Source organism: Arvicanthis niloticus, chromosome 3, assembly GCF_011762505.2.
Source record: "Arvicanthis niloticus isolate mArvNil1 chromosome 3, mArvNil1.pat.X, whole genome shotgun sequence".
In the NCBI taxonomy this organism is placed as follows: domain Eukaryota; kingdom Metazoa; phylum Chordata; class Mammalia; order Rodentia; family Muridae; genus Arvicanthis; species Arvicanthis niloticus.
In genome coordinates, this window is record NC_047660.1 from 70,060,798 (window position 1) to 70,076,447 (window position 15,650).

At 41.3% G+C, this 15,650-nt stretch overlaps 1 protein-coding gene across 1 annotated transcript in view; it reads left to right on the forward strand.

The window, feature by feature from the left end:
* Positions 1-4,244: 4,244 nt before the first annotated feature.
* The window catches only part of Atg14 (autophagy related 14), a 30,764-nt gene continuing 19,358 nt past the window's right edge, over positions 4,245-15,650 (forward strand). Inside the window, exons 1-2 of the mRNA XM_034498707.2 lie at positions 4,245-4,491; positions 15,361-15,423. Of these exons, the coding sequence (XP_034354598.1) occupies positions 4,271-4,491; positions 15,361-15,423 (284 nt within the window). The 5' untranslated portion in view covers positions 4,245-4,270. The remainder of the gene's footprint in view (positions 4,492-15,360; positions 15,424-15,650) is intronic.

The window sequence follows — 15,650 nt, forward strand, 5'->3', positions numbered from 1 at the left end:
TTGCTTTGGTGTGCATGGTTGCACCCCCATCTCATGGCCTTTTCTGATGGTGAGAAGCCTGTTCCAGATGCTCAGGTCCAAAAAGCCTATACTTAACAGTATTTGCATCATTCTTTGCTTTACACAAAACTTATCTTTTGGAAAGGAAAACTTTAATGCTCTAAACTCTGAGACTCTGGGGTTATTTCCCACCCCAATGATAGAGATTCTTTTATATCTTAATAACTCACCTTCTTTGGCAGTCTGCCATCCTTCAGGATGGAAACCTCCAAATTGGCAACTCCCTAGCAAGGAACAAATACAACTTTGCCATTAGCAGCGCCCTCCAAAATTATAGACTTTCAAGGATCTCTTTATCCCATTAATTTTTTTTAACCGTTTGGGGACAGAACATTTAGTGGTATGAAATGTAACTACACCACCATATCCAGTTCTAAAACATTTCCATTGTTCTAACTAAATCCCTGTATCATTGAACAGACTCTGAAGTTTCCCAGCAGCCTCTAGCCTTTGTTGTCTTCATCGATTTATCTATTTCGGATCTTTCATCTAAAGACAGCCTTTTAGCTCTGAACCCACAACTTTTGGTATATGCCTTCCTTTTTAACTGTTGCAGCACATCCAAATTCCATCCTGTTTGGCTGAGTAATACTGTATTGTGTGCATACACTGATTTCAATCTATTGGTGGCCATATAGCCTGTTTCCATCTCTTCACTACTATAATTGCTACTGCAATTCCAGTCCGCACTCTATACTAAAGACCCCCAAACTCGGGAGACCCTTACTCAAGTCTCAAGAAATCAAGGCCACCCCAAAATCACAAGACACCGTACCTGGATGCAATCAGCAGAGGTTTATTGGGGAGAGTTGGCTAGCCAACAGTCAAACTGCACTTCCACGCAGGAACAGAATTTGACAAAGAGCCAGCAAGCTGAGGGGCTTTTTTTATAGCACGGGTGGGGAAAGGGAGGAATTTTCAAGAGGTTACACATGATAGGCTGCATTTTCGAGCGGTTACACATGATTGGTTGTTTTACAAATTTTGAACATCAGCAGGCTGTAACACTGGGAAAACCTCGGGTGGCGGGGGGGGGGGGGGGGGGGTAACGGAGAACAGTGGAAAATTAGCTAGTTCTTGGAACCACCCAGATGACTTGCATCTTTCTTTGTGGTCTGGAATGTGTCTTCTTGCTTTGGGCCTTCCCTACCCTGAGGCTTGAGGAATGCTGCTCTTCCCTGAAGGTATCGTGGGGCAGTGAAGGCCTGAAATCTTACATCCAGTTCCACTTTCTGGAACCTGCACTCTTTTTGCTCAGGTCTAAGGGCAAAGAGAAAGCCTACATATAATTCACAAAATGGTCTTTATAATTTTTCACTCTACAATACCTGATTTTGGTTTCATGAGGGGTTTATCCAGTGGAATAGCTGGGTTGTATGGTGATGTCCTAACCTTTGAGAAGCATCCTGCCTGCATCCAACACTGAACCCACTTCCTGTTCCCTGGGCAATGCTGCATATGACCATCCACATCCTTCATGTCAGTTGTGTATTCTTTAATAAAAGCCATACAGCTCATCCATGATCCTGAATTCTGGTTGATCCTCTTTTTTGGATCATCTCCCTCATTAGCCCTGGAGCTAAATCAGGTAACCACTGTCAGATTTCCTTCTCTCTTCCTTTCTAGCTCTGCATCTCTGAAGGAAGGATCTTCTGACTCCAGATATTTCAAGTTATTCACACACTAACAGGTTATTGTTTTTGTTTGGGTTTCCTTTGTTTTGCCTTGTTTTTGAAACCCAGTCTGCTGTGTAGCTCAGGGTGGCCTTGAACTTACAATCTTCCTGCTTTAGCCTCCCAAGTGATAGATTATAACCATACATCATCATACCTGTTTCTAACAGTTTTTGTTATTTCTTCCATTAACCTCCTTCTTTGCTTTCTGTCTGCAAGAATGTCAGATACTAATTCCAAACAAGCAAAAGTCCCATGCTACCATAAGAACCAATTCATAGCACTCACTGGGTTGATGCTGTTGCTGAGAAATGAGTAGGGATTGACTGATATTTCTCAAGGGAGGGTATCTGATCTGTTTTCAGTGCTATAAATCCATATCAGTCATGTCATAATGATTGTTGACACCCAAGACTGTGAGAACAACAATGATGGAGATTTTCTAATTACTTCCTATGTGTTAAAACCAGAAACTATTAAAACAGCTGTACCTTGTCTAACACTAGGAAAACAAGACACCTTGCAGAAGTGGGTGGATCCCCAAAGGTCACTTTTTGGGGGGGTTGTTTTTGTTTTTGCTGATGGCTAAGCATTCACCATGCTGATGGCGTCACTCTTGGGTCACGCTGTGTCACTCACTGGGATAACATTCCATCCATATTTCTGCTGGGCCCTGTATGACTGACTAAAGGTAGTATCCACAGGCTGGAAATACTAAAGTAGCTTCTGCTCCAGGGTGTGTGTTTTGGGAGACGGTGCCTATAGTGTCCCTCCTCAATTGTCTTCTTTCCTGGAAAGAAATGCTACTTTTGGGGAAACAGCTAAAGAGATGACATATAGATACTCTCAGAGAACTGGGCGTAGTAGCACATCCTTGGAAACCCACACTGGGAGGTAGACACAATGGTTCTAGTCTGTGTCCACCCTGCCACACTGGGAGGTAGATACAAGTGGTTCTAGTTTGTGTCCACCCTAGGTTTTTTAGCTAGACCATCTCCAAAACCAAAGACAACAGCACCTGAAGTTGGCATAATGTTCTAACATTAACAAAATTTGGCACTGTTCTTATTGCTAAATATTATAGTCAGGTGTAGTGGAGCACGTCTTTAATCCCACCACTTGGGAAGCAGAGGCCCTCTTAATTCTGTCAGTATAATGCCAGCCTGGTCTACAGAGTGAGTTCTAGGACAGAGAAATGCTGTCTCGAAAAACAAAAAACAAACAACAACCCTAAAACCAAAACTAACCAACCAACCAAACACCCCTCCCTGGCCCAAAATGATTATATAGACTTGGCACTTGGATGTCTTTATAGGTTTCAAAGATCTTTCTGAGATCTATGTAGCATTTGAAAACATGTACCCTATTCTAAAAGGTTTTAAGAAAACCTGAATATATCATTGAGTTCCTGGAATCATGGTGGTGTGTGCACAGCAGAGAAGGAGCTGGCTGCTTCTACACTTTCTTTAGTAGTTCCCTATCTTTGCCATTGGCCAACAACCTCTGTTATTTTCTGCTATTATGCTAACAGGATTGTGAATTTTAGGGACATTTATTTGTTTGCATATTTTTGAAGCAGAGTCTTTTTTTTTTTTTTTTTTTTTTTTTTTTGGTTTTTCGAGACAGGGTTTCTCTGTGTAGCTCTGGCTGTCCTGGAACTCACTCTGTAGACCAGGCTAGCCTCGAACTCAGAAATCCGCCTGCCTCTGCCTCCCAAGTGCTAGGATTAAAGGCGTGCGCCACCACCGCCCGGCCAGCAGAGTCTGTTATGTAGCCCAAACCATTCTTGAGAAATGGTAATTTTTTAAATTTTAGATTTCTGTGATTACATTCCTGTAATCCGTTAGCTCATGAGGCTGCCACAGGAGTATTGGAACTCGAGGGAAATGGAGGCTACATAGAAGCACTATCCATTAAAACCTGATTTCAAAAACATGCATCTTTGATTTACACCTTCAGTTTTTTTTTTTTTTTTTTACTGACGGGGGAAGTGTTACTCGGCCACGGGAGGTTTTTGCTCAACCCTCTATGGTTATGGAGGTACAGCGATTATATCCCCGAATCAAGACAAAGTCGGGCAGAGGCGTTAAAGGATTTTCTTCAAATCCCACAGCTATTGAGGAAGGTGAGTCAAACTTCAGTTAATTCTGAGATCCAACTCTCCCAACCTTGCTCCTTGCAGTTTTAGTCCAAAACCTAAATTAACCTTAATGAATGAAATGAATTCCCCTGTTCTGTTCCCGAACCTTTTGCTCAGAATGCTCAGGGCACTATACTTTGCATAACATAGTGGCTTCCCTTGGCGCCACTCTACGGACTGAACTGCGCAGCCGCTTGCGCAGTGCCGAACTAAGTGCTGGAAGAAGAGCCTTCATTCCTAGACTATCAGCCTTTGGGCCCCGCCCCCAACCTCTGGACCGGCCCTCTCCCGCTCCGGCCTTTAGACCACGCCCCGGTCTACAGGCCCCGCCTCCGAGCCCAGGATGCACCTGGATGAAAACAAAATCCCACGTGACTGGCCCTGAGCTCAAATCATCATGGCGTCTCCCAGTGGGAAGGGATCTTGGACGCCCGAGGCTCCTGGTTTTGGGCCGCGGGCGCTAGCACGGGACCTGGTGGACTCGGTGGACGACGCCGAGGGGCTTTACGTGGCTGTTGAGCGGTGTCCTCTGTGCAACACCACTCGCCGGCGGTTGACTTGTGCCAAGTGCGTCCAGAGCGGTGATTTCGTCTATTTCGACGGCCGCGACCGGGAGAGGTACGGCGGCCGCTACGGCCCTATTGTTTCTGCTTCTCACTTTCCTCTGGCCCCGCCACCAGAGGCTGGAGTCTGGACACCCTAGTTCGGGCCCAGGAGCCCGGCGAGTGTGGAAAGAGAATGGAGGTGCTCTGCGCCGGCGCTTTGTTGCCAGCGGCAGGGTGGGGGTGGGTGCCAGGTGAACGTAGGTTACTGTTCCCCATCACCCACTAGAGAGTTTCTCTGCGATCCTCTTGGGTACTGGGGAGAAGGAAATACAGTCCTTCTGGAGAAGCCTGTGTAGAGGAGTTCTAGTTCTCTCATTCAGACATAAATACGTTTTACAGAAGGAATCCGCCGAGAACTAAATTGGTTAGGAGGGATTGAGCCCTGGTTGTCTGTGTCACAGGTGGACACAGCTCTGTGTGAACGAGGACTAGGAGGTTGGCTTCCTTCTGTAACCCCAAAGATGATTTTGTGTCACTGGGGATTTGGGGCTGTGTTTTTTGAGTTGCAAGTTCTTAGTTAAAAGAACTGCGTTTAGGAAAATATTTTGGCTTTCTTTAGAATTAAGATAATTTTTAAAAATGAATGCTTAGCTGAGGAGTCTTTGTCTCCTAACTTTTGTTTCAACAGTGTAGTTTCAACGATAATAAGACAGGTAACTTTTTAGTGTGTTTGTTTGTTTGTTTGAGACAGTGTCTCACTATGTAGCTTTGGGTGCTTGGAACTCACTGTATAGATCAGGGTGGCCTGGAACTCAGAGAGATCCTCCTGCCTCTGTTTCTCGCTGGGAAGTGTGTGCTACTATGTCCAGATAAGACAATTTTTTTTTTAGTCCTAAAGTTGAAGAATTTATTCTTTTGTTTTGTTTTGTTTTGTTTTGTTTTGTTTTTGAGACAGGGTTTCTCTGTATAGCCTTGGCTGTCCTGGAACTCACTTGGTAGACCAGGCTGGCCTCGAACTCAGAAATCCGCCTGCCTCTGCCTCCCAAGTGCTGGGATTAAAGGCGTGCGCCACCACTGCCCGGCCGAAGCATTTATTCTTTTACAACAACCACGAACGTTATTACCGGCTGATTACTGAGGAGGCTTGTACATACAGTAAACAAGACTATGTAACATGTAAATTTTGGGATGTTTTGTTCCTGTTATTCCTGTGTGCATGAATGGGGCTCATTTCTTTTACTTCTGAAAATGTTGATGTAACAACATCTTTTTAAATTCATTGCTGTTTTATGGATGAGCTTGATGATTTTAGGACGTTATAGCTCTAAAAATTAAATAAACCAGTTTTGTTTTAAGAAAACCAGGTAGGAGATGGCAATGTCTCATTGTTTAGCCTTATGAAGTACTTAGCAACTACATTTTCCTAGATTTATTCTTGTAATTTTAATACTATCTAGATGCTGAAGACTGCCAGTCTTGAATATCCAACCCAGACAAGCTATCCAATATCTGTATTTGACTTTTCCACTTTTTGTCTACTGTTTGTAACAGTAATCACTATTTTAACATGACAGTTTGAACTCCTGGTTTTATATTAATAAATGTGTTTTCACATCATCTCAATACAGTAAACTGCAATATCCTCCTTTTATTCAGATTAAAAAACCCTTTCCAATCCTCAGTAAGCCACCACATCTGATCTCATCATCAAATTCTCTCTCTTCAAAGTTTAGCCTAAATCTGATTCTTTCATCATTATACAGTCTAATTCATCAGAGGATTATTGCTTCCGATACCCTTCTTGTTAGTGTAATTAACATACTGCAGGAGTAATGCCACTCCATTCTTCTGTTCATACTTTCTAATGGTTTTGTTTTATTCAACGTGAAAGCTATAATCTTGTTTTGGGTTTTTTTTTTTTTTTGGTTATTGTTTTTGTTTTATTTGTTTGTTTTGAGACAGGGTTTCTCTGTGTAACATTCCTTGCTGTCCTGGAACTCTCTTTGTAGACCAGGCTGCCTTGGAACTCAGAGATCAACCTGCAGAGACATGCACCACCACGTCCAGCCTTGATTCAAGACTGGGTTTGTCTGTGTTGCCCAGACTGTCCTGGAATTTACTCTGGAGAGTAGGCAGGCCTGAAACCCACTGAGATCATTTGCCTCCTAAGTGCAGGGACTAATTTCGTGTGCCACCACCACCTGGTAAAAGCCACCACTCTTGAGCCAAAAAGTCTTGCATATAATTCTTCTGACCTAATCTCTTGTTATTTTTCTTCCTTATTTATTAAGGGAGAAAATGGTTTCCTGACTCCCTGTCAGTCCAAGAGCGTTCCTGCCTCAGAGACTTTGAAGTTACAGATTGCTAAGAACTCTTGTAGTAATCTTCATGGCTGCTTCATGTTTCTTCAGAACTCTGCTTATATATTAAAGATTCTTTGGACCCTTTACTGCTCTCATTCGTAATTAATGTGCTTTATCTTCATATTACCATTTGATAACTTACTGATTGTCTGATCCCTTGGGTGTAGACTCTGAGGGCAAGAGAGTATTCTGTAAACTATTGGATCCTCATATTGCAGATTAGAGAATTCAGTCTTTCAGTCCTCCTAAGACCACTTTTTAGTTTTCTCTGTGTCATTGCTGGCCTCAAACTCAGATCTGCCTCTGCATCCCGACTGCTGGAATTAAAGGTGTGAGAAACCACTGGCTAGCCCTCAGACTACTTCTATATCATCTCTTAAAATCCACTGGTTACTAAAGCCAAAAATCTGAGAGTTTTCTTGAACTTTACTTTTTTCTCTAAGTCATAAGCCAGCAGCCAGTTTAATTCAGTCCAACACCAAAGAATATCTTGAATCTGTCTGTGTACCATCCAGGTCTATGTAGTCACGTATAATTCTTTCTAATATGCATACATGACCACCCTTGATTTTTACCTTTAGAAAAGTAAGCAAGATCATGTCAATCTGTTGCTTAAACCTTTCTCTTGCTTTCCACTGCAATTATAATAAAATCTAATCTCTTGCCTACTTACTTTTGATTTCTTCTCCCTTGCCAATATTCCTTTTCCCTTCCACTTGAACCTTTCCATGACCATAGATCATATCATATCATAAGTTTTGTCACCCTCCACACCGTTTTCTAAAGCCTCTTTTGCCCCAAACTCCCCGTGGGCATCTTTCTAGTTTTCTGGTCTCAACCCACAGTCATTCATACACACACATGCACACACATGCACACACGCACACAAGCGTGTGCTAGGGTCTGCATATTAGTGAGAATACATTGTATTAGTCTTTGTGAGGCAGTGTTACCTTATTTAATACTACATTCCATCTATTTTCCCAATAAGTTCATTTTATTTATGGCCAAATAAAGTTACACTGTGTATATGCAATACATTTTCATTATTATTCCTTGGTGGACATCTAGAGTGCTCACCTGAAGTTAAATGTCCCTTCTGATCTTCCCTGCAAGACTCTCCATCATTGCTGTCTCAGCACTTGGTGTATTTTGTGGTGGGATAATGCCTCCTTCATGTGTAATGTTATTTGAGTAAAATGACAGCATCCAAAATGTCTTTCCCTGAAGGCACAGCTTCTTGTTCTATCACATCAGCTCAGTCATTGGCAGAGTGTAGCACATAAGCAAGGCCAAGGAGGTAGGTACTACTTTTAAAACAGTCTTGGAAATGTGGTTAATGGCAGAATCTTTACCTGGTATGTGCAAAGCCTTCCTTTGATCCCCACCATTGTAAACTCACAAGCACAATCTTACATAGAAAGTTGTGACTAGCTGAGTATTAAGATGAGTTTTCTGGAGAGGGATGCTCTTAAGTGGATTTATTTTCTTAACGAAGCAGAAACATGAAGAGCGTGTATCTCAGCCATTAACACCTTAGAGGACCACCACAGTGGCGTATTGGCCAGCTTCCCCTCTTAAGAATTTAACTGATTTTGGCAGCTCTTAAACTTGGAGAGCAAAGGTTGCTTGTGCTACTGTCACATTTGTAAATAATTCCATAGTCTATTTGCCTTTTAACTCCTTTACTTTTACTTTTACTTCATGAAAACTCTCACTGACTGGATCCACATAAAAATAAAGCCTGGAGCCTCACAGCATCATTGCTGGTTTAACGTAGACCAGCTAAAGAGGTAGCAGTTCAGGGGAAAACTAGATAATGAAGTAGTAAATGACAATAATTAATAGGTCATTTGGAAGAAATATGTGTCATGTTGTTTTGGTTGTGGGGGATGACCTGGAACTATGTAGCCCAGCCTAGTCTTAAATTTGGATAATTTTCCTGTGTCAGCCTGCCAAATGCTTCGATTCTGGGGTCATAGGTATTAGCCATCAAACCTAGCTGATGTGTATTTAGATACTGTTGGGGATGGTATGAGTTCAGCAGAGATAGGAACATTTCTTTTTTATTGTCCGGGATACTGTCAGTCTCACCTCTGCCTGTCTCTTGTTCAAAGCAACACCTGTTTTCTTCTCTTTCATTTGAACTTTAACTTCTACCTATTCATAAGGAACAAAGAGGAGCATGTTTCTCGTTTGTCATCCTTGTGGTATGAAGCAGTTCTTCCAGCCCAAGTCTCTGCGTCTTGTACTGCTGGATGTTTATGCTGTCTTAACAGGAGCCCATTTTTTCTGGATTATTCGTTTACCTAACTATCAAAATAGCACTGTTACACAATACAAAACTGTCAGGTTATGTAATCTCTTTCCTCAAATCTGGGAAGCACTTGTTGATTGCTTCGTGGTAGGTAGATGACCGGGAGTGGGAAGTTGATCTGGGCAGCTGGGGGTCTGCTTGCTATGTTAGGAGGCAGGGTTTTCCTAGTGTGCAGTAGAGAGAAAGAAAGACCATTTTCTGGTCATATGGTACAGTGAGGCTTCAGCACTTTTTAGGAATGGTTGTTATTTTCTTCAGTGACTTAGAAATACATGGTTGCATCTTTTACCCAGGAGCAGAAATACAGGACTATGGAAATTGAACTGTGTGTAAGAGTTAAGGAAAAAGTTTAGATGTTACCTTAGGCTTCAAGGGAAATGCACAGCAAAAGTGCATAAAGATGCCTCTGTTTTCCCTTCAGTATCCTTTTGATTGTCTGTCTATGTCCTGTGGAAATGGTTTCTTGGGTGTCAGATGACTGGCTGAACAGGAAGGAATCTATATTTGCTAAGACTTTTCTCTAAAAATTATTTTTCATATGTGTATAGGTATTTTGCCTGGATGTATGTTTGTGTCCCCTGTTTATGCATGCTGACCTCAGAGGTCAGAAGAAGGTGTCAGATCCTCTGAAACAGGATGATCGTGAGCAGCTGTGTGATTGCTGGGACTCGAACCTGGATCATCTGGAAGAGCAGACAGCACTTTTAACCTCTGAGACATCTCATCTGATTCTGCTAATACAGTTTTTGTTGTTGACTCTAGATAAATGCAGTCAGTATTGCAGAGATTCAGTTACAGGAAAACATAGGAAGCCTTTGGTTATGATGAAAAAGATCTCTCTTGTCTTGAGAGTTCAGCACTAGAGGCAGCTGAAGCTGAAGATTTATCAGTCTTTATACTGCATGAGTTTGTCCTTCCATACTCCCAGCTCCTATTTCACAGCTTGTTAGTGATATCCAGCAGCAGATAACAGTTGCTAAGAAAACACAGCTTTTTTCAGTAATCATACCTTTTAGAATTTATGAAAGGCTATTTTATAATTTATTGTCACACTTTTTCTGTACTATACCCTCTCAAATTATGAATTTATTTTAAAGATGAGGAACCAGGCTCAGAGGTAGTGAATGACCTGATGCTTTTGGGCTTTGCTGTTTCTCAAGTTCGAGTCCACATCTTAACTGTGTTTTCTGTGTGTACATAAAACAGCATGTGTAAAACAGGAAAGAAAGTTTCAATTTTCATAGATTTGAGATGTATCTAAAAAGGTCACATACATTTTAATGAGTTATCCAAAGTATAGCCAGAAGAGCCAGCACCCCAGGCTTGTCTACGTGCCACTGTGTGAAGATTGCTGGTGAGCAGAGTTCCTCTCATCTCCAGACTGCTCCATCTGCTACTTTGCCATAGTTGAGTATTTCCCAGGCCCCAGCATTTAGAAGATTTCTCTCCATCTGCCAAGATTTCGACCCCGTGTTTGCAAACTCTGTCATAATCAAGTCTCTTTAAAGCACCAGAGGCATTGAGCTCTTGATGAAAAAACAGACGGTGATAATGAAGCTGATCTGGGGTTTGCTGTATCCTGTTGATAGGGCAGGGTCTGAGTAGATGTGATGATACTGTGCACGCTTAGTGCTTACCTGAGCATGGCAGAGCAATGCTGCCATAGCTGGGAGGGCAAGGTTTTCATGTAGAAATTACCAGGGAGAAGAGTGTGCTTTAGGGGTCAAGACTGTAGGAATTCAAAGATATTAGTGGGTGTTGTAGACTAGGCTGGTCTCTTCCTGCTCAGAACCAGGTACAACAAGCACCCAGCTCCAGCTTAATCTAGAATGTTATGACTGAACATTTCAGTTCTTCTAATAATCAAAGTCTTCTCACACCGTGATTGAGAGTGTGCTGAGGCTGATCTGCCTGGAGTAAGTCAGCACTGCAGGCTCATTCTTGGAGGTCACTTCAGTAGCTCCTTCTCTGGAGGTAACTCCATGACAGCTTGTTCATACACAGACAATATAAAGCAGAATTCAAGTATTTTGAATTATTACACATGAGTGTAAAAGGCACCTTTTAGAAAGAAAATTAAGTATAAATTTGGCATTTGAACATTGAAGTTATTGATCTGAAACATTGCTCTGTAAGTCTTGCTGCCCCTCAGCAGAGCTGCTTTTGTGATTGATGAGGTGTATAGTCTTTAGTATCCTACCTCTCATGTCAAGGTGAGAGACCACGTAACACATGATGTTTTGCAGATCTTAAGATTTTGTACTTAATGTCTTCCAGGTTAGTATACAGAAAAAAAAAATATATGTATGTATATATTTTGAGACAGGGTTTATTTGTAGTGCTGGCTGTCATAGAAGAATTTAAGAAACAACAATTTAAAGGAGTAATTTCTTTTAAAGGAATATACCCTTAAAATGTAAGTAAGGAGGAATGTAATAAGTATCTGAAGCTGAGAATATAGCCCTGTCCTACCACTCTTGGCTTTAGAAAGTAATTTTTAAGCCAAGTGTGGTTGCCCACACTGTTAATCTCAGCACTAGGGAGAGAGAAACAGATGTTGAATGATATTTGATCACATTATGGACCCAGACATTGTGAACTGCTATGGCTCAGCTTTTGATCCTAGAGCTTTCTGTTTACTGTAAACAAGTAGTCATGGTGTGGCTTAGCCCTTACACACACTTTTAATTTTAGAGCTAAATAAAGTCAACCCTAGGTCAAGAGGCAGAGCAAGCAACCAGCCTACAGGGAATGACCACAAGGAAAGAGAAGGGAGAAACATTTAGTTAGAAGGGCATTTCAGACTTTGTGGGGAAGGAAGAACTTTCTTCTGAGAGAGTAGGAAGTCACCTGGTGCTTTCTCTGCCTCTCTGAGCTAGCAGACTTTCACCACAGTTAGCCTCTGGCTCCTGGGTCTTAACATTGGTAAAATTGAGTGGCTGGGATTTAGTTTTTTAACGCAACAAATGGATTTCTGTGAGTTCAGGTCAAGCCAGAAAATAAAAAGTTTGTAAAGACTGCACTGTGTTGTCCATCTGTCCTGTTGGTAGTGAGCTTTTGGGAGCAGCAGTGTGCTTATCAGTAAGGGCTTGTGTAAGCAGTTTTATGCTATCCAGCTATGAAGAATGAGATATATCTTGGTATGTGGGGAAAGGACAAGATAATCTGTGGCACTAAGTCAGGGTTTTATTGCTGTAAAGAAACACCATGGCCAAGGCAGTTCTTATACATGCAAACATTTAATTGGGCTGGCTTACAGTTTCAGAGGGTCAGTTCATTATCATCATGGTGGGAAGCTTGGCAGCATGCCAGTTGACATGGTGCTGGAAAAGTTGAGAGTTATGTATCTTGATCCAAAGGCAGCTGGGAGAAAGCTGTCTTAACAGTGGGCGGAGCTTGAGCATAGCCTCAATCCCTACTAACCACTACTCTAACCAACTTGCACAACAGTGCATAAAATAGGAATCCACCTTCCACACACCCTATTTTAACATAAAAGATAAACCATTAAGATTTCTTTGAATGTGGTGACTGTTTTTCTTTTCACTTCTTTCTTGGAAACCATATGGTGTAAAGAATCCATTTCTGTGCTCAGTGGAGTGGAGAATGGATGAGTGTACAGGGAGAGCAACTGCCTGCAGCCATAGGTCTTCCTGTCACTGCTGCTGCTTTGCAAGTACTACCCCACTTGTTCTTTCGTGAAGGATAACATAACATAACTCATCAAGTATTTGGGGTTTTATTGTTATTTGGCCTATTCCTGCTGTCATCTGTAAAGGTTTTATTGTACTATTTTTTTTTTAATTACCTTTTTGAAGAAAGCCCATGAAACTCAACCAGCACAATATAGACTTTCTAGTCTATATTGGAAATATAGTTAGTTAGTTAGTTAGTTAGTTAGTTTGTTCATTTGTTATTTCATGTTGTTGTTATTTGTGAAGACAGGGTTTCTCTGGGTAGTCCTGACTGTCCTGGAACTCAGTCTGTATACCAGGCTGGTCTCGAACACAGAGATCTGCCTGGCTCTGTCAGAGTGCTGGGGTTGTTACCTCATTATTATAGCTTATGAAAGCATGATTTTATTCTCCACACCAGTTTTCTGCCTAGTTGAGAACCTTGTGGGTTTGAATGTAAGTTACTGTTGTTCTGTTGTTAAAGCCAATGATACCACTTTAGTCTCAGTCTTCCTCTCCCCAAATCTTGCCCCATAGTCTATGATGGATTGCCTCAGTCATCTGAGTACAGGGTTACAGGCATACACTACCATGCCTAGCTTACTGTCCCATGCAAGGCAGGGGAAACATGAAGACACAGGTCTCTAGAATGTACAGCGGTTCTTAGACCTCTAAAAGATGCTTGTTCTGTGGTGCAGATACATGGTAAATGCCTGCTTTATTGCTGAATCTATGGCCTTGGTTACTGAGTTGTTATATTCAATTGGCATCATTATTACTAGATACTCCAGTGCTACTAGTAGAAATGTCTGTAGCAAAGGGGCTATTCCGAGGAGATTATTTAACTTTTAATGTGTACATGTGTAAAGTTGCTGCCTTTGTTTAGTTGTTTAGTATATGTTGTATATTTTCAGTGCTACACTGCAAGGCCATGATTAAATCATGTCATCTTGTCCATTTAGAACAATTTCTGATAAACGTGTATTTTTTTATAATTTAGTTTGAAACTTCTTTGCCCATAATTATTTAGAAGTGTCATTGTGGTTTCCATATTTGTAGGCATTTTAGGTTTGGTTGTTTTTGTTTGTTTGTTTCGAGACAGGGTTTCTTTGTATAGCCCTGGCTGTCCTGGAACTCACTCTGTAGACCAGGCTGGCCTCAAACTCAGAAATCCGCCTACCTCTGCCTCCCAAGTGCTAGGATTAAAGGCATGCGCCACCACGGCCTGTCATTTGTAGGCATTTTAAATAGCTTTTTTATTACTCTTTTGTTTTTTGTTTGTTTGATTTTGAGACAGAATCTTATTATATATCCCTGGCTGGCCTGGAACTGGCAACAGAGATCCACCTGCCTCTGACTCCCAAGTGCTAGGATTAAGTTTTATTACTATTTTCTAACTTAATATTATTATAATCTATATATATTTATTTTTTAAGTAAAAATGTTTTTAGATTTATATTTTGTGAATATGAGTGTTTTGCCTGTATGTATATATGTTTCTGATGTGTGTTCCTGGTGTGTGTGTGTGTGTGTGTGTGTGTGTAGGTTAGAAGAGGATCACCTTTGGATTACCTGACTCGAGTCACATATGGTTGTGAGCTGCCATGTGGGTGCTTGGAATTAAACCTGAGTCCTGCAAGAACAAGTGCTCAACCATTGATCCAACCCTGATTTTTAATTTTTAATGTCAAATAAATTTTAAATTAAGAGAGGTAAGTTATTCTAAATTGCCACTTTAACCTAAAAACTAAATCCAAATGTATAGCCAGAAGACAGTGGAAGTGATAGCAGCCAACACACCTAGAGAAATAGCATTGTGATACGCCTTCCTTCGCCAACTTGTAAGCTTCCAGTGGAAATAAATCTACTTGACAAGTTGTAAGGATTCAGCCAGGCGGTGGTGCACACAACTGTAAACCCAGTGCTCAGGAGGCAGAGGCAGGTGGAGCTCAATAAGTTTGAGGCCAGCCTGATCAACATAGCAAGATCCTGGACAGGGAGGACTATATAGATCCTTTCTCAAAAGACAAGACAGAACAGAAGTTGTAGGGACTCAATTTTTAGAGGAGAGCAGGATTAAATTAATTTTGGCAATTAAGATTCTTTTCATAATGAAAGCCTCAACTACCTTGATTCAAGTTTACGTTAATGGTGCTGTGCATAGTCATGTGTTCCTTTGGGAGCACTTGCGACCAAGGCAGAGACAGGCAGCTCTCAAGGAATTCAAGCCCAATTTGGTCGGCTTAGGGAATTCTAGGTCAGCCAGGGATATAGAACGTTTCAAAAACAACAGAAGTTCATGTTAGTAGTCTGATATTTGTGTTTTGGGAAACAGTCAAGTCAGCATTGAGGTACAGGATAGAATCTACAAACACTTTAAAGGGAGCAAAGAGCTTTAAAGTTGACACTTCTAACTTGGTTAAAAATACCTGGTAGTGAGCAGTGGTGTGCACCTATTTAGAAAGTGTTTACTTTCAGGACGTAGGCATTCCCATAGTAATTTGCATAAGTGGTCAGCTCAGGAATTAGAATCTTATTAAGCTGGAGGGGGGAGGATATGCAAATAAACCAAGATTTTTTTTTAACAGGTTTAGTGACAAGAAGGAAAGACTAAACCAACTTAAGAACAAGCAAGAAGAATTTCAGAAAGAGTAAGTGTTTATTCTTTAATTTCTAGAGGTTGTCTCTTGCCACTTGTTTAATCTGTTGCTTCTGTGTGCAGATTTGTGAATTGCTACCTCGTTTAGCAGACTATCTTTTAAAGTTTAGGTCAGTATTTAGAGTATCAGACTTAGAGTGTTGGGGAAGAAATCAAGTGTGAGAGAAATAAAGCAGGAGAGAAGATCAAGTTTCTAGAAAATCTTGGCCTAAGACCTGG